The sequence below is a fragment of the Heptranchias perlo genome, chromosome 5 (assembly GCF_035084215.1).
Source record: "Heptranchias perlo isolate sHepPer1 chromosome 5, sHepPer1.hap1, whole genome shotgun sequence".
Lineage (NCBI taxonomy): Eukaryota > Metazoa > Chordata > Chondrichthyes > Hexanchiformes > Hexanchidae > Heptranchias > Heptranchias perlo.
In genome coordinates this window covers 92998931-93018212 of record NC_090329.1, presented here as the reverse complement: position 1 = coordinate 93018212, position 19282 = coordinate 92998931, and the positions used below count along the sequence as shown (strand labels likewise).

The following is a 19282-nucleotide window of genomic DNA, read 5'->3' as shown; positions in this document are numbered from 1 at the left end:
CTTCAGACTCAGTAGAGATGGTTATTGCCCTCTAACAGACCTCTGTCTATGTCTTATCCTATCTGCAATGTAACTTTGATGTTTAGATGACATAATAAACCACGACAGTAAAGAATGGGTGACTTGTATCCAATGCCTTTATACCACTCTAATTTCTCCCTTCAGTCATAGTCTTAATAGTGTTGCATTTTTATTTAAGGCACTAATGTGTTTTTTAAAAAATTTAGCTCTCCAATAGTTCTGTAGAAAAATCTATCCACCAGTATGGTATTGAGCGATACAAAGACCCAGCCGTCATGCCAGGCCTATGCTGCGTTACCAGATCTCAGCCAGGGGTATTGTGATTGGCACCGGAGGCTCTGAATTAGGGATTGGAGGGAAAAAAAAATGTCAGCCAGAACACCTGCTCCTTGTCACTCGTTATTCAGCAAATTTATTAGGAAGTGCCTTCATGTTGGGCGAGAACAAGAAAAGCCCGGTTCCGATGTATTTCATCGGAATTAGCTGACACTAACCACCTAAACTTGCACATGGGGAATGGCCACTGATGTTCATGAAGCATAGGAGGAGGGAAGGAAATTGGGAGAAAATAATTAAGTTTAGCCTTTTAGGCGGCAGCTCTCTGCTAGCAACAGTGTGCTTTTATTGTATTTAAATAAAAAGCATGTTGAAATGCTCAGGTCGATAAAGATAGTTCCCTCTTCTTTGGTAATAATGATGGGGAAAAAATGTTGACAGTATATGCAATTTATTTTCAGTTCCCAATTGAACCTTATGTTGGAAGCAGTCAGTTGAGAAAAGACATACTGAAGATAAATGTCATGCCACAACTCCTATTTTATAATCAGCAAATTTATTACTAGACCACTTTTTACTGAAAGCTTAAGGAAATACCACCTTAAGACTAAGACTGATTATAAGCATTGAGAATTCAAAATAGTATTTGTTTTGAGTTAAATTTTAGTACTGTGATGATCTGGAGCTTAAACAAACCCAATAGACTTTTTGCTCAAAGACCTACATAGATGGCATTACCTCGTAAAAAAAGACATATTTCGCAACAATTGCAAATTAAGACTAAGACACATAAAAATAAATTAAGTTTTCCTTTAAATTCCAACTTACCATTGTCACTAAAAGAGAACCGGTCAGTGCTAGCAAACTCTGACTCTTGTGACATTGTAACCACTTTAACTCTAGCATAATAGCTGTTCACAGGATCTAAAGTAGGTTCAAATGCCTCACTGAGATCACAATGATGCGTCGAAATATTTAAACAAGGCAAAAAAGGCTTCCATTGTCCAGAACTGTAATACAGAAAAGTTTTTGTTAGCTTGTGGTACACAACGTTTTTCTTTAAATTAATATTTAAATTAAAACAAAATAAAAACTTACTTGTAATCCCTGGAATCGACACTAAACCTCAATGTTCTAGAAGCATTCGCCACATCCCACTTCAAGACAGTCTGAAAGTTATCAAACTTTACAGAGAGGTTCATTGGACGTGAGAGTTCATTAAGTTCTGTTTAAAAATAAATTTTAAAAGTCAGGTAATTTTTTTTTTAAGTTACCAGTTTTGATTAGAAACAAGAAAATTTAGGACCAATAAAAGGCCATTTGGTTCAAGAAGACAGTCCTTTTTTGTTAATCTCAAATTCATTCTTCCAGTATATCCCTTAATCCTCTTCCTCCAGAAACCCACTTTCAAGAAACATAACAGTTGTATCTTGAACCTATTTTTACTATTTTACAGTTTTCCCTAATTGGTTATTACATTCCTGAATAGGTTTTGTGTGAAACAGCTGTCTGAATTCCCAAATTAGTTTTAAATTGGGTTCCCTAGACGCCAAACTATGGGTGCAAAATTCAATAGGGGCCGTTTTTGGACGCAGGTAGCGTGATGCGCTATTACCCCGCACCCAATGGCCATTGCGCAGGCAGGACGCAAGTTTCGACCCACCTGAGGACTTACCTGCAATCAGCCTTCCTTTCCAGGCCTTGCACGTGGAATCAATGCAATTCGCACTTTCCACCACCAGAGGGAGCACAATCTCAAAGGGAGGATGGTACCTATTTATTTGCTGAAAATAACAGTCTACTGTCTGCACGGAGTCTGAACGGAGATCAGACATCGCACACGTAAAACATAGATGCAGGTCCCATCCCTATGTTTACACACTGATGAGTTATTGAATAAAGGTTACGCACTACTAAATCCCACATCCTCCAATCTGCACAGACCTCACCAATCGGCCGATCTGGTACCAGGCCTGCGACAGTGCATGCACCAAGGTTCTCTGCTGATGCACTAGAGACCTTGGGTGCAAGAGGTGGACAGAAGGAGAGACATCCTATATCCGCTGGGGGGGTGGTGGGGGTCCAAGAGGCCCTCCAGACATATACTCAAAAGACAGTGGGAGGCAGCGGGTGGCGAAGTCAATGCCAGGCACACAGCATCATGAACATGGATGCAGTGCAGGAAGAAGTTCAATGCTTTGACATGAGTGGTCAAGGTGAGTGAGGTCAACTGTCAAGTGGCGTCTCCTACCAACTGCACCATGCACGACACCCCCCCATCCCCCGCATACCAATAAACTCTTTCCATCAGTACTCAACTCTTCCAATCAGATGCTTCTTCTCACCCTTACACATTACCACTATTTCGAGCCACCCACCCACAACTCACAGGCCACACACAATGGCAGCTATTCAACCACGACAGGCACATCCCACTTTCTTGCAGAAGATGGTGGCGCATATCAAGAGGCAGCAAGCGGCAGTGGCATTTAGCACTTCGAGCCTGTTCCGCCATTCAATGTGATCATGGTGGACCTGTGATCTAACTCCATATACCCGCCTTAGTCCCATATCCCTTATTACCCTTGGTTCACAGGAATCTATCAATCTCAGATTTAACATTCACAAGTGAGCTAGCATCAACTGCCGTCTGTAGAAGAGAGTTCCAAACATCTCCGACCCTTTGCGTGTAGAAGCATTTCCTAACTTCACTCCTGCACGTCCTGGCTCTAAATGTTAGGCTATGTCCCCGCGTCCTAGTATTCAAGTCTAGGAGACCTCCAAAAACAGTTACAAATGTCTCGGCAGCCAGAAGCATTAATCCAGCCACTAACCTGTAAATCCTGCATGATCCCTTTAAATAGTGCTTGGGGGGGGGGGTCCTCCAGGCACTCTAAGACATGTTCAGATGGTCGGGGTTAAGACCGCGTGTTGAGTTGAGCGTTGAGTCCCAAGTCCCAAAATGGTGTCTATCACTTTAAATCAGCGTTGCACACTGATTAAAGCCTTTTTCTCCCTACTTTACATGATTCCAGCATTCGTTATCTGCACCTGCGCTAACTCCTACACCAAGATGGCGTCTGGCACACGTCAGGCAGGAAACATGCGTGTGCATCCAAGACGCCATCTTGGATGTCAGAAAGGCCGTGTAGCGCCGAAGTAATGGGCGCTACACGGCCCAATTTAGCGCCCTATTTGTCCATTTGAACAATTTGTCTGAATTAATCCCATTACAATTTTGAAAATCTCTATTAGGGCTCTTTAAAATCTTCCTCCATAGACTCTTAACTGGACAATGTGAATCGTACAGGAAATGGTGCATTTATTTGGTGCTGACTCATTCACTCAGATGATGATTATCGACACGCTCACATAGGGGTCAAGAGGGCTGATGTGTTGTCATGTTGTAGGATGGGTTGTGCATTATGGGATAGTCCCTTTGTTTGAAAGTGGGTGAGGAGTTAAGGCTCTGGTGTCAAAGATACACTGTTGTACAGAAGAGGAGTCTTTAGTGATGGGATGTGCTCTGATATCTCGCAGCAATCACTGAGGAAAGAAAGACTGGCATTAATGTCCTTTAGGGAAGGAAACCTGCCGTCCTTACCCGGTCTGGCCTATATGTGACTCCAGACCCACAGCAATGTGGTTGATTCTTAACTGCCCTCTGAAATGGCCCAGCAAGCCACTCAGTTATAAAATCTTGCTACAAAAAGTCATAAGAATATAACTGGACGGACCACCCAGCATCGGACCACTAGGCACCGGACACGACAAAAGGCAAACCAAGCCCAGTCGACCCTGCAAAGTCCTCCTCACTAACATCTGGGGACTTGTGCCAAAATTGGGAGAGCTGTCCCACAGACTAGTCAAGCAACAGCCTGACATAGCCATACTCACAGAATCATACCTTTCAGCCAACATCCCAGACTCTTCCATCACCATCCCTGGGTATGTCCTGTCCCACTGGCAGGACAGACCGATCAGAGGTGGTGGTACAGTGATATACAGTCAGGAGGGAGTGGCCCTGGGAGTCCTCAACATTGACTCTGGACCCCATGAAATCTCATGGCATCAGGTCAAACATGGGCAAGGAAACCTCCTGCTGATTACCACTTACCGCCCTCCCTCAGCTGATGAATCAGTCCTCCTCCATGTTGAACATCACTTGGAGGAAGCATTGAGGGTAGCAAGGGCACAGAATGTACTCTGGGTGGGGGACTTCAATGTTCATCACCAAGAGTGGCTCGGCAGCACCGCTACTGACCGAACTGGCCAAGTCCTGAAGGATATAGCTGCCAGACTGGGCCTGTGGCAGGTGGTGAGCGAACCAACACGAGGGAAAAATTTACTTGACCTCGTCCTCACCAATCTACCTGTCGCAAATGCATCTGTCCATGACAGTATTGGTAGGAGTGACCACTGCATAGTCCTCGTGGAAACAAAGTCCCGTCTTCGCACTGAGGACACCATCCAATGTGTTGTGTGGCACTACCACCGTGCTAACTGGGATAGATTCAGAACTGATCTAGCAACTCAAAACTGGGCATCCATGAGGTGCTGTGGGCCATCAGCAGCAGCAGAATTGTACTCCAGCACAATCTGTAACCTCATGGCCCGGCATAGTCCTCACTCCACCATTACCAACAAGCCAGAGGATCAACCCTGGTTCAATGAGAAGTGTAGAAGAGTATGCCAGGAGCAGCACCAGGCGTACCTAAAAATGAGGTGCCAACCTGGTGAAGCCACAACTCAGGACTATATGCATGCTAAATAGCAGAAGCAACATGCTATAGACAGAGCTAAGCGATTCCACAACCAAAGGATCAGATCAAAGCTCTGCAGTCCTGCCACATCCAGTCGTGAATGGTGGTGGACAATTAAACAACTAATGGGAGGAGGAGGCTCTGAAAACATCCCCATCCTCAATGATGGCGGAGTCCAGCACGTGAGTGCAAAAGACAAGGCTGAAGCGTTTGCAACCATCTTCAGCCAGAAGTGCCGAGTGGATGATCCATCTCGACCTCCTCCCGATATCCCCACCATCACAGAAGCCAGTCTTCAGCCAATTCGATTCACTCCACGTGATATCAAGAAACGGCTGAGTGCACTGGTTACAGCTAAGGCTATGGGCCCAGACAACATCCCAGCTGTAGTGCTGAAGACTTGTGCTCCAGAACTAGCAGCGCCTCTAGCCAAGCTGTTCCAGTACAGCTACAACACTGGCATCTACCCAGCAATGTGGAAAATTGCCCAGGTATGTCCTGTCCACAAAAAGCAGGACAAATCCAATCCGGCCAATTACCGCCCCATCAGTCTACTCTCAATCATCAGCAAAGTGATGGATGGTGTCGTCAACAGTGCTATGAAGCGGAACTTACTCACCAATAACCTGCTCACAGATGCTCAGTTTGGGTTCCACCAGGACCACTCGGCTCCAGACCTCATTACAGCCTTAGTCCAAACATGGACAAAAGAGCTGAATTCCGGAGGTGAGGTGAGAGTGACTGCCCTTGACATCAAGGCAGCATTTGACCGAGTGTGGTACCAAGGAGCCCTAGTAAAATCGAAGACAATGGGAATCAGGGAGAAAACTCTCCAGTGGCTGGACTCATACCTAGCACAAAAGGAAGATGGTAGTGGTTGTTGGAGGTCAATCTTCTCAGCCCCAGGGCATTGCTGCAGGAGTTCCTCAGGGCAGTGTCCTAGGCCGAACCATCTTCAGCTGCTTCATCAATGACCTTCCCTCCATCATAAGGTCAGAAATGGAGATGTTCACTGATGATTGCACAGTGTTCAGTTCCATTCGCAATCCCTCAGATAATGAAGCAGTCCGTGCCCGCATACAGCAAAACCGGACAACATCCAGGCTTGGGCTCATAAGTGGCAAGTAACATTTGCACCAGACAAGTGCCAGGCAATGACCATCTCCAACAAGAGAGAGTCTAACCACCTCCCCTTGACATTCAACGGCATTACCATCGGCGAATCCCCCACCATCAACATCCTATCCTGGGGGTCACCATTGACCAGAAACTTAACTGGACCAGGCACATAAATACTGTGGCTACAAGAGCAGGTCAGAGGCTGAGTATTCTGTAGCTCGTGACTCACCTCCTTACTCCACAAAGCCTTTCCATCAACTACAAGGCACAAGTCAGGAGTGTGATGGAATACTCTCCACTTGCCTGGATGAGTGCAGCTCCAACAACACTCAAGAAGCTCGACACCATCCAGGACAAAGCAGCCTGCTTGATTGGCACCCCATCCACCACCCTAAACATTCACTCCCTTCACTACCGGCGCACAGTGGCTGCAGTGTGTACCATCCACAGGATGCACTGCAGCAACTCACCAAGGCTTCTTCGACAGCACCTCCTAAACCCGCGACCTCTACCACCTAGAAGGACAAGAGCAGCAGACTTATGGGAACAACACCACTTGCACGTTCCCCTCCAAGTCACGCACCATCCCGACTTGGAAATATATTGCCGTTCCTTCATCGTCGCTGGGTCAAAATCCTGGAACTCCCTTCCTAACAGCACTGTGGGAGAACCGTCACCACACGGACTACAGCGGTTCAAGGCGGTGGCTCACCACCACCTCCTCAAGGGCAATTAGGGATGGGCAATAAATGCTGGCCTTGCCAGCGATGCCCACATCCCATGAACGAATAAAAAAAAATATGGTGCCTTTCATGCATAAGAACATAAGAACATAAGAAATTGGAGCAGGAGTAGGCCAATCGGCCCCTCGAGCCTGCTCCGCCATTCAATAAAATCATGGCTGATCTGATCCCAACCACAAATCTAAAGAACACAAGAAGTAGGAGCAGGACCCGGCCACACAGCCCCTGGGCCCTCTCCGCCACCCACAGGGCATTGACCGATCCGAACTCAGCTTCATGTCCAATTTCCTGCCCGCTCCCCATAACCCCGAATTCCCTTTACTTCTAGAAAACTGTCTATTTCTGTCTTAAATTTATCTAATGATGTAGCTTCCACAGCTTCCTGGGGCAGCAAATTCCACAGACCTACCACCCTCTGAGTGAAGAAGTTTCTCCTCATCTCAGTTTTGAAAGAGCAGCCCCTTATTCTAAGATTATGCCCCCTAGTTCTAGTTTCACCCACCTTTGGGAACATCCTTACTGCATCCACCCGATCAAGCCCCTTCACAATCTTATATGTTTCAATAAGATCGCCTCTCATTCTTCTGAACTCCAATGAGTAGAGTCCCAATATACTCAACCTCTCCTCATATGTCCGCCCCCTCATCCCCGGGATTAACCGAGTGAACCTTCTTTGTACTGCCTCAAGAGCAAGTATGTCTTTTCTTAAGTATGGACTCCAAAACTGTATGCAGTATTCCAGGTGAGGTCTCACCAATACCTTATATAACTGCAGCAATACCTCCCTGTTTTTATATTCTATCCCCCTAGCAATAAAAGCCAACATTCCGTTGGCTTTCTTGATCACCTGCTGCACCTGCATAACAACTTTTTGATTTTCTTGCACTAGGACCCCCAGATCCCTTTGTACTGCAGTACTTTCCAGTCTCTCGCCATTAAGAAAATAACTTGCTCTCTGATTTTTCGTGCCAAAGTGCATACCTCACATTTTCCAATATTATATTGCATCTGCCAAATCTCCGCCCACTCACCCAGCCTGTCTATATCCCCTTGCAGGTTTTTTATGTCCTCCTCACTCTCTACTTTCCCTCCCATCTTTGTATCATCTGCAAATTTTGATGTGTTGCACTCGGTCCCCTCCTCCAAATCGTTAATATAGATTGTAAAGAGTTGGGGACCCAGCACCGACCCCTGTGGAACACCACTGGTTACTGGTTGCCAGTCCGAAAATGAACCATTTATCCCAACTCTCTGCTTCCTGTTCGATAACCAATCCTCCACCCATGCCACAATATTACCCCCAATCCCGTGATTTTTTATCTTAAGTAATAATCTTTTATGTGGCACCTTGTCGAATGCCTTCTGGAAGTCTAAATACACTATGTCCACTGGTTCCCCTTTATCCATCCTGTACGTTATATCCTCAAAGAACTCAAGCAAATTTGTCAGACATGACTTCCCCTTCATAAAGCCATGCTGACTTTGTCCTATTAAATTATGCTTATCTAAATGTTCCGTTACTGTCTCCTTAATAATAGACTCCAAAATTTTACCCACCACAGATGTTAAGCTAACTGGCCTATAATTTCCAGCCTTCTGCCTACTACCCTTTTTAAATAACGGTGTTACATTAGCAGTTTTCCAATCTGCTGGGACCTCTCCTGAGTCCAGAGAATTTTGGAAAACTATCACCAAAGCATCCACAATCCCTACTGCCACTTCCCTCAAGACCCTAGGATGGAAGCCATCAGGTCCAGGGGATTTATCCGCTTTGAGTCCCATTATTTTACTGAGTACCATCTCCTGAGTGATTTTAATCGTATTTAGCTCCTCCCTCCCTAGAGCCCCCTGTTTGTCCAGTGTTGGGATATTCTTAGTGTCCTCTACTGTAAAGACTGAAACAAAATATTTGTTCAGCATTTTTGCCATCTCCATGTTTCCCACCATTAATTTCCCGGTCTCATCCTCTAAGGGACCTACGTTTGCCTTTGCCACCCTTTTTCTTTTTATATAACTATAGAAACTCTTGCTATCTGTTTTTATATTTTTTGCTAATTTCTTTTCATAATCTAACTTCCCTTTCTTAATCAATCCTTTAGTTACTTTTTGCTGTCTTTTGAAGAATTCCCAATCTTCTATCCTCCCACTAAGTTTGGCTACCTTATATGTCCTTGTTTTTAGTCGGATACTGTCCTTGATTTCTTTACTTAGCCACGGATGGCTGTCATTTCTTTTACACCCTTTTTTCCTCAGTGGAATATATTTATTTTGAAAGTTGTAAAATAACTCCTTAAATGAACACCACTGCTCATGTACCGTCTTACCCTTTAATCTATTTTCCCAGTCCACTTTAATCAATTCCGCTCTCATACCATCATAGTCTCCTTTATTCAAGCTCAGTACGCTTGTTTGAGAATCAACCTTCTCACCCTCTAATTGGATATGGAATTCAACCATGTTGTGGTCGCTCGTTCCAAGGGGATCCTTAACTAGGACATTATTAATTAATCCTGACTCATTACACAGGACCAGGTCCAAGGTTGCCTGCCCCCTTGTAGGATCAGTTACATACTGCTCAAGAAATCCATCCCTGATGCACTCAATGAACTCGTCCTCAAGGCTGCTCTGCCCAATTTGATTTGTCCAGTTAATATGATAATTAAAATCCCCCATAATTATGGCTGTTCCCTTATTACATGCCCCGACTATTTCCTGATTAATACTTCTTCCAGCAGAGTTGCAACTATTAGGAGGCCTATATACTACGCCCACTAATGTTTTTTTCCCCACTAATGTTTTTTTCCCCTTATTATTCCTTATCTCCACCCAAACTGTTTCATTATCTTGATGCTTTGTCCCAATATCATTTATCTGTATTACAGTGATTCCTTCCTTTATTAACATAGCCACCCCACCTCCCCTTCCTTCCTGCCTGTCCTTCCTGATTGTTAAATACCCTGGCATATTTAATTCCCAGTCGTTGTCACCCTGCAGCCATGTTTCTGTAATGGCCACAAGATCATACCCATACGTAGTTATTTGTGCCGTTAACTCGTCCATTTTGTTACGAATGCTACGTGCATTCAGATAAAGAACTTTCAAATCTGTTTTGTGACGCTTAGTTCCTGCTTTTTCCTTTTTTAACACTTTACCTATTACTCCATACCTTCTGTCCCTTCCTGTTACGCTTTCCTCTCTCTCCCTGCTCAGGTTCCCAACCCCCTGCCACTTTAGTTTAAACCCTCCCCAACAGCACTAGCAAACACTCCTCCTAGGACAGCGGTCCCAGCCCTGCCCAGGTGCAGACCGTCCGGTTTGTACTGGTCCCACCTCCCCCAGAACCGTTTCCAGTGTCCCAGGAATTTGAATCCCTCCCCCTTGCACCATTCCTCTAGCCACGTATTCATTTTAAATATCCTCCTATTTCTACTCTGACTAGCACGTGGCACTGGCAGCAATCCTGAGATTACTACCTTTGAGGTCCTATTTTTTAATTTACCTCCTAACTCCCTATATTCTGCTTTTAGGACCTCATCCCCTTTTTTACCTATATCGTTGGTGCCTATGTGCACCACGACAGCTGGCTGTTCGCCCTCCCCCTCCAAAATGTTCTGTAGCCGCTCCGAGACGTCCTTGATCCTTGCACCAGGGAGGCAACACACCATCCTGGAGTCTCGGTTGCAGCCGCAGAAACGCCTGTCTATTCCCCTTAAAATTGAGTCCCCTATCACTATAGCTCTTTCACTCTTTTTCCTCCCAGCCTGTGCAGCAGAGCTACCCGTGGTGCCAGGAAGTTGGCTGCTGCTGCCTTCCCCTGATAAGTCATCCCCCCCAACAGCATCCAAAGTGGCATATCTGTTTGAGAGGGGGATGGCCACAGGGGACCCCTGCACTACCTGCCTGCACCTCTTACTCTTCCTGGTGGTCACCCATTCACTTCCTGCCTGTATACCCTTTACCTGCGGTGTGACCAACTCGCTAAACGTGCTATCCACGAGTTTCTCTGCATCGCACTTAGGACATCCCAAAGCACTTTACAGTCAATGAAGTACTTTTTGAAGTGTGGTCACTGTTGTAATCTAGGAAACGAGGCAGCCAATTTGCGTACAGCAAGGTCCCAGAAACAGCAATGAAATAAATGACCAGATAATATGTTTTGGTGATGTTGGTTGAGGGATAAATGTTGGCCAGGACGCAGGGGAGAACTCCCCTGCTGTTCTTTGAAATAGTGTCATAGGATCTTTTACATCAACCTGACAGGGCAGACGGGGCCTCAGTTTAACGTCTCATCTGAAGGACGGCATCTCCGATGGACTGCTGCACTCCCTCAATACTGCCCTGGAGTGTCAGCCTAGGTTTTGTGCTCAAGTCTCTGGAGTGGGGCTTGAATCCACAATCTTCTGCCTCAGAGACGAGAGTGCTACCACTGAGCCACGGCAGGAGTAGACGTTTGAGTGCAGGTCAACGTGATGCTCTCCCCCATGTAGTTCAGGCTCCAATGAAGCCTGGGCCTCCTCACCAGCAATGTCAAAGTCCACTCTTTTTTGTATCATGTAGTGAAGGCTGCAGACTATAACTATGTGCGACACACAATCTGTAACATACAGCGGAGGTCCTCCAGAATTGTCCAAGAAGCGCAAGTGCCTCTTTAAGACCCCAATGATCCTCTCGATGACCAATCTTGGAGGCTCGTATTTCGTTCTGGTGCTTGTCTGATGCTGTTCGGGCCACTCCTAGTGGAGTCATTGTCCATGGGAGCTCGGGGGAGGTTTTTGTCATCCAGAAAACATCCAATGATGTGATTTTCTTCCTTGAAGAATTCACAGGGACTGCTGAATTTTGAAGGATGAATTCATCGTGACAACTTCCAGCATATCTGGTGTTGACGTGTAGTATTTTCTGCATGTGGTCACACACAATCTGTACATTGAGGGAGTGGAAGCCCTTCCTGTTCAGGTAGTTGACAGGGTTTTCTGTGGGACCTTACAAAGTGACATGGGTGTCATCGATTACACCCTCTGCCTTGGGAAATCCAGCAAACTCAAAACTGGATGGCCCTCTCTCACTGTTGCCTTGCTCCTGATGCCATGGGTGATGAATTCTCTAGCTCTCCTGCAAAGTGTGTCAGTCACCTGACGAATACATGCCTGTGCTGCTGCCTGGCTGATATTACACAGGTTTACCGTGAAGGTCTGAAATGAGCCCATGCCATTAAAGTTGAGTGCAATGGTCATCTTCACATCCAGAGAGAGCAGTGTGGGCTGGTCGTTATGCAGCAGTAACAGCTATCTTATTGCCTCAATGGTGATATACACTCATCTTATCCACATCTCCTCAGTAAGGTCCCCATAAGATCTGTGCTGCCTGGATATTCTATAGGGGGGTGGGGTTGGGTAATATTTGGTAGGCTGCATCCCCTTTAAATGCTGCCCGCCTCTCCTTGGCTGCTTCTCCTCCTCGATAATATGGGTATGCCCATAGGGAATGCCATTTCTGCTCCTGAGAAGCCCTGACTGTGGGTGGGTTGGGGGGGGGGGGGTGCTGTGGCGGGAAAACTGCCAGTGCTCTGACCCTGTAAGAAGCACAGGCCAATGTAGCACAATGGCAGAAAAAATATTGCTGCAAAATCTTAGTAAAACTCTCTACACTCTTCAGGCTTAGAAACTCCTCACTTCTATCTGTCTCAGCTAATCGGTCAAAGTTACCCTGAGTGCAGTACATGGGTAAAAGTAAGAAACTCAGAGCTGCAGTGTCACTGGCCCTCATTCTAATATATGTTAGTGAGGGCACTTCAGACTTGGTAAGTGGATTGTGGAAAGAGCCAAAATGCGCAAGGGAAACTTGAGGGGGAGCGATTTTATGGCTAAAGATTAGGCACTGGAAATACATGGAAAAGAGTGGTAAAATTTGCCCCCAATAGGTGTTGCTCAGCTTGGAGAGGGGTTGGAAGTGGTGTGCCCCTGCAATCAATGCAGGTCCATTTGGACATGAGAGCATGCTATCAAAATATGCTGATGATACAGTAAGTAGGGGATTTAGCAGTGAGGAGAACTGTAAAAGATTTCAGAATATTATAAACAATTATAAAGTTAGCTCTGCCATCTCAAGTCTGAAAAGACAAAAGGAGGTGAAATTCAACTTCGGCAGGGAAGCAAGGCAGGCAGTATCATATTGGTCGCCCGATACACACCCTGCTCAATATTCCTTTCCATTTTTCAGACTTGAGATGGCAGAGCTAACTTACGTCGGAAGGCTACTTCAAAATAAACCAAAACAGCAGGACACGGCAGCACAAGTTCAAACTAGTAAAAAGAAAATTTAAGACTGATTCTATTTTAAAGAGACTTCTGGGTGGGTGGTAGAGGTAAAAAAGACCCTGGAATAATTTAACAAACAGTTGATGTTATGAACAGAGGTGGGAGCAAAGAAGACTAAGGTCTTTCTGGATGGGCCAAATGACCACTCATCTGTACTTATCTGCAGATTATTACGCCCATCTCCCACCGATGCCTCATCATGCAGTCGACCCATTTAATCTCCTAATGAAAAGCTGTTCAGTTTCTCCCTACCTGCCAAAAGTAAATCCAGCAAAACTCCAGAATACCTTTGAGATGGATTGGACTTTTTTTTGAATCATAAATATTAAAAAATATATTTCTTTATGGGAATTTGTAGCTAGTCAGCTTGGTAGCTGCTTTAAATTGGAGACAGCCAATGATGTGCTTCAGCTACTCACTCGATAAACTCGGAGCAACCAAGGAAGCCTTTTTTAAAAATATATTTTATGTAATGTAACTATCTTTAAATTGGCATTGAAAATAATCCCCCTCCCTCCTTAGTTTCATTGCTAAGTCTTTAATTGTTTTTAAACCATCTTACTTTTGAAGTTTTCTATTTTAATGTCTTAATTACTGAATATTTTTAATAGTTCTAAAAAGTCACAATATGCAAAATTATAAACTGTAAAAAACAAAAAAGTAACAAAATATCAAACCTCAGGCACACGAATAGTTTGTTTTGAGTGCAACTTGCACAGGATTTCATTTTGATAAATGATGTTGCAATCTCAATGAAAATTACTAATAGCAAATATTTTCAATTTAAATACTGGCGCTTTCATTAATATTGCTTCTTCAAAAGTTTTAATAAGTCTGACTACATTTCATTATCTGATTATGCACCACTTGTTTTCAATGGAAGATTCCACTGAAGTCATAAGTTGAACCGTGGCCATATTCTGTACATTATCAGTCAGTGGAACAGAAGAGAGGGAAAAAAGCCAATAAAATTTAACATAGATTTAGAAACATGAACATTAGGTTTTTAGAATAAAGGATATGTCAGAAACTAAGACATTTATTTGCAGCCTTGAGTGTTAGATTCTAGAGAATGGAAAGAAAACTTTTTTTGGGGGGGGGGGGAGGGGGCTTATAGTGAGCGATGTCAGTGCTGGAAAATAGAATGTTTTTTTTCCATTTTTGGCACCCAGTGTCAGCATCAAATGACATCAAGTGAGGCACGGCATGACAAGATGCAGAGTAAAGCTTTCTCTAATCTGCCCCAATAATTTGCTCTAACTCCAGCCTAGGAAATGTACTCCCTCATACCAGCCATTCTAAGCAAGCCTATTGATATACAGTGAATACAGTGAACTTGCAACCACGAGGATCTTATTGGGGGGGGGGGGGGCATTGGGCCAGACTGTTTAAACTTCTCTCTCACTATGTGGGCTGGATTCAAATCTAGGTACATGGAGAAAGAGCGCTGTTTTAATGCAATGTACCACTTCGTTTCCCTCACAAAAAACACTATTCTTATCCAAGATTACTCAACAAAGTAGGATAAATTACCCATGACTACTTGGAAGATATTGAAAAGCTTACAGAAAGTTATAAAGGGTACCAAGTAGCAGGGTGCTTTAGTACACTGCCTTTCACTTCTGGGAGCTGAATTTAAATTCAGCTCAGACTTGATTCGATTAAAGTCTTCTCGCTATACCAGTTGAAAGACTCCTATGCAAAATAGGTTTTAGCAGTCTCAATACAATTCCTAGCATATCCATAACACAAAAACACTCATTGATTGACAACCTCTTTCAACAAGCCCAGACAGCAGAAATGAAAATAAATTCACACTAGTGCAGCAGCAAGTGTTCTTTTGAGTTTGGGACTAAGATAGATAGTGTAGGTAACGGAGAGGGAGCTTTATTTTGCATCAGAGTTCTATACCTGAATGGGGTTCTGTTTGATACTGATCTATTCACTTTATTGTACTGTGTTCCAGTTCCCAAAGCTGACCTCCTTCAAACTTGATGGCACAAGAACAATATTTTTGAAGAAACTGAAAACCTTACAAAATGGTGAGAAGAGAGAGAATGGAATCAAAGACGCCATAATATAATATCTTTGGCCCCCACCACAAACTCTACCCTCATCACCGATTCCATCCCCATCACAGCCATTGTCTCAGGTTGAATCAGACTGTTTGCTTCCTATTTGACCCCGAGTTGAGTTTCCAACCCCATATCCTCTCCATCTCAAAGACCGCCTACTTCCACCAGAAGAACATTTGAGGCTCCTCCATATCCCGGGATAACACACCAATCCATTAAAATACAAACATGTAGTAAAATGCACAAAGAACTTGGCCCCTAAAATGTTTACACACTGCATCAACAATAAAACAAATCATAGCACAATATACTATGCTTAAGTAAAACATTATATTAAAAGTGCTTGATTATAACAAAAATATGTGGCTCTTCTACCTCTCCTAACAATAAAGATTTTCTAAATTCTTTCTTTACATAAAAGTGACCTTACATAGAACTTACAGCACAGAAACAGGCCATTAAGCCCAAATGGTCTGCACCGCTGTTTATGCTCCACACAAGCCTCCTCCCACCCTACTTTTTCTAACCCGATCGGCATATCATTCTATTCCTTTTCCTTCATGTACTTATCTAGCTTCCTCTTACAAAGGCAATATCCTGAAATACAAAGTAACCTTTTGACAAACTATTACAGAAAGGGTGGAAAAAAATCCTACTTCCTCCTCACAATCGGTGAGCAGTGATGCAGAAATAGCATTGTCTTTTAGAGAAAGAACAAAGGTGAGTTTTAGATTATGTAATTGCTCAGGATCAGATAGCACCACTTTAAACAACACCAAATCCATACAAACATCAACTTATAGCATTAAAAAAAACCCAGAAAATGCTGGAAGCACTCAGCGGGTGAGGCAGCATCTGCGGAGAAAAAGGATAAAAGTTCACGTTTCAGGTATAGCGCTTCCGTCAAAACTGGGAGATATTACAGATGGACAGCTTAGAAGAAGGAACAGAGCAAAGGAAGGTGGGGGCCAATGACACATACACAAGAAAAGAAAATGAGCTGTAAAGTGATTAGGTGGAGAACAGGAGATAGAAAAATGACAGAAGTGATAATAGTGCAAGACAAATAGCACATGATGATGGAAATTTGAGAAATGAAAGACATCGGGCCCGATATTACCATGGCGGCGGGGGGGGGGGGGTCGACTGGGCGCGTGGGTAACGCGCCCGGTGAAATCAGTCTGCTCTGCACTCAATTGCAGGCTGATTGGATCCACCTACCTCTTGTTCCGGGTTCCCCGCTGCTGAGCTGCGCGGCGGGCGGACTGCGCATACACAGTAAGGTCTGTCAGCTGGAGGAGCCCTATTTAAAGGGGCAGTCCTCCACTGACTGATGCTGCAAGAAATAGGAAAAATTACAGCATGGAGCAGCCCAGGGGGAAGGCTGCTCCCAGGTTTAATGATGCCTCATCCAGCTCTTATTGGAAGGGGTGAGGAGGAGGGGGAGGACAGAGATCTTTCCCTCCGGCGGGCGGGAGGAAGCGGCCTGCCTCTGCCACCAAGAAGGCCTAGCTCGAGGTGGCAGAGGTCACCTGCACCACCAACATATCGCCCACCTGCATACAGTGCAGGAGGTGCTGCAATGACCTAAGTAGGTCAGCCAAAGTGAGTACACTTACTCATTCCCCTACACTCCGTCTGCCACATCACCGCCCCCACCCCACATCTCCTTCTGCACTGCCAACACTACTCTATCACATCACTCCTCACACCCACTCAAAGCTCATCCTCATCTTACCTCCACTTACTCACCTTGCCAGTACTCATCCCGCCACTACCACTCAACCCAATCCTCATACAATCTCGTGGCTCTATCTCATACTCACCCTCTCATGCATCTCTTTCACAGTCAGCCTCACTCAACCAGCCACAGGGCATGCATCACATATGTGCAGTAGGAAGCGTAAGGCAAACGTGTCATGAGCATGAAGGGGATGCACAAGGGTGTTTGAGGGTTTGTCATGGTTTTTAATTATATTTAATTTCTGATCAACTCACATTACATATTATATTGGCACCACTACTGCCACGTCTTTGCGAATCTTGTCTGGTTTGTGCAATAATGCCCATTCCTGAGGATCACTATGAAGACCCACAACTGATGCCACCCATTGTGTCACTGCAGAGTGGGTGTAGGTGTATTTGCAGGGCTCTTTTGTGCAGACGGCTGAGAGACGTCGGCGATGTCCCCGGTGGCACCCTGGAAGGATGCAGAGTAGAAGTTGTTGAGGGCAGTGGTGACTTTGACAGCGACGGGTAAGAAGATGGTGCTCGGGCCAGCTGGGAGCAGCTTGGCATGAAGGAGGCTGCAGATGTTCACGACTACATGTCGAGTGACTCTGTGCCTCCATGTGCACTGCTGCTCAGAGAGGTCCTGGAAGCTGAGCCTCGGTCTGTGGATCCTGTGGCGAGGGTAGTGCCCTCTGCGACACATCTCTCTCTGCGGTTGCCCTCCCTCCTGCTGTGCAGGTGGATGTGTCACAGCATTGCGTTGTTTAGCTCAGAGGTGGATGGCGTGGCCGGCGAGGCTGGTGATGCTGTTCGCCCTCTGAGGAGGTCATGACTTCAACTACGGCAGCCCCCATCAGGAAGATGTACATCTGAGGGGGTCCGCAAGGTGTCTGAACACCGGGGTAAGTGTGCAAGTTGGTGAATTTTATTGTTAGGAGGAGGGTGGTGGAGGCCAAACTTTGTCCAAAGTGACAGAGTGGCCTCCTGCAATGAGTGAGGGTCTCCCCCTCCGTCACCTGTCAAATGGACCTTTGCAGCTGCCACAGGCTGATGGCTGCAACACGTCCATTTGAACTGGGAGTGTTTCCCCCAGTACGGGGGAAAATTCCAACCCTCCTAAAATATCATGTTAATCAGGTCTCTAAACGACCTGAAATACCTCAATAAATACCTTAAGTGGCAGCCCGCCGGCTTTAATTGCTGACGGGAGTCCCATATGCGGAGGCTGCGCGCGCATGTCAGCGCGTCAGTGGGAAACCCGGAAATGGGGTGGGTCGGAGCCAGGCTCCCGCCCCGCCCCGGGAATCCCTGAATTTCGTAGCCCCCCCCCCCCCACCAGGAACGCACCCAATCGCGGGTGCTAAAATCGAGCCCATCATATCTGAATGTATGAATAGTTAAAGCAGGATAGCTAAGTGGAGAGGGAAGCATGAAAAGCCAGCAAAGTGGAGCATGCCCCAATGGCCCAAGCCGCAGGAGTCTGGTGGAAGTAAAAGGCAGATCAACTTTTAGTGTATTTGATAGAATTCACTTATGATTAACAGTCAGATATTTGACTTTGTCCCCATGTTCGGGCTGAGTTTCAGGTTAAACCATTAACTCCACCCTACTCCAACAAAAATAAACATAATTGGGGTTTATTCATTAATACTGAAATAAAACAAAAATGTGCGTTTTCCTCTGTCCTCCATTGACCATTTAATACTTAATGTTTCCATCTGATTTTGCTCCAATTTTTATTTTAAAAAAGAAAAATGAATCCAACAACAGAACAAAAAAATTGCAAAAAATCAACTTGAAAACCAGATACCAGAATCCTACTTATACGTACAGACTTTAATACAAGAAAAATTAAATGGACAAATTATATAGCACTCGAAGCAACAGTCACCCAATAAATTACTTCACATATACAAAGGGCAGGGCGTGCGGTTTATATTTCAGCTTGTTATCTAAAGCAAAAGTATAAAAGAGTACAATACTTATGAGACTATTTTGCAAGATATGCAGTATAAACAGTTTCATCTCAATAATAGGAGATGCACAGTGCAACTGTACTGAAGTCACTACATTTAGCGTTTTTCTAGCAGTACAAAACCACTTGGGGAAGTGGTCTTGCACCAGTTGCAGCTGTGTGCTAGGAGTATAGGGACTGCATCAAAGGTTGAGGTTATGTGAAAAATTAGAAAGATTGAAGCAGAAATTAGATTTTCAAGAGGCAAGTGATATACTGAAAA

General features: G+C 45.0%; 1 protein-coding gene across 1 annotated transcript in view; it reads right to left on the bottom strand.

Annotated features, from left to right (window-relative positions):
* LOC137321930 (uncharacterized) overlaps positions 1–19282 on the bottom strand; it is a 59311-nt gene that overhangs the window by 25551 nt on the left and 14478 nt on the right. The window contains exons 2-3 of the mRNA XM_067984802.1: positions 1396–1522; positions 1126–1307 (exon numbers count right to left, since the gene is read on the bottom strand). Of these exons, the coding sequence (XP_067840903.1) occupies positions 1126–1307; positions 1396–1522 (309 nt within the window). The remainder of the gene's footprint in view (positions 1–1125; positions 1308–1395; positions 1523–19282) is intronic.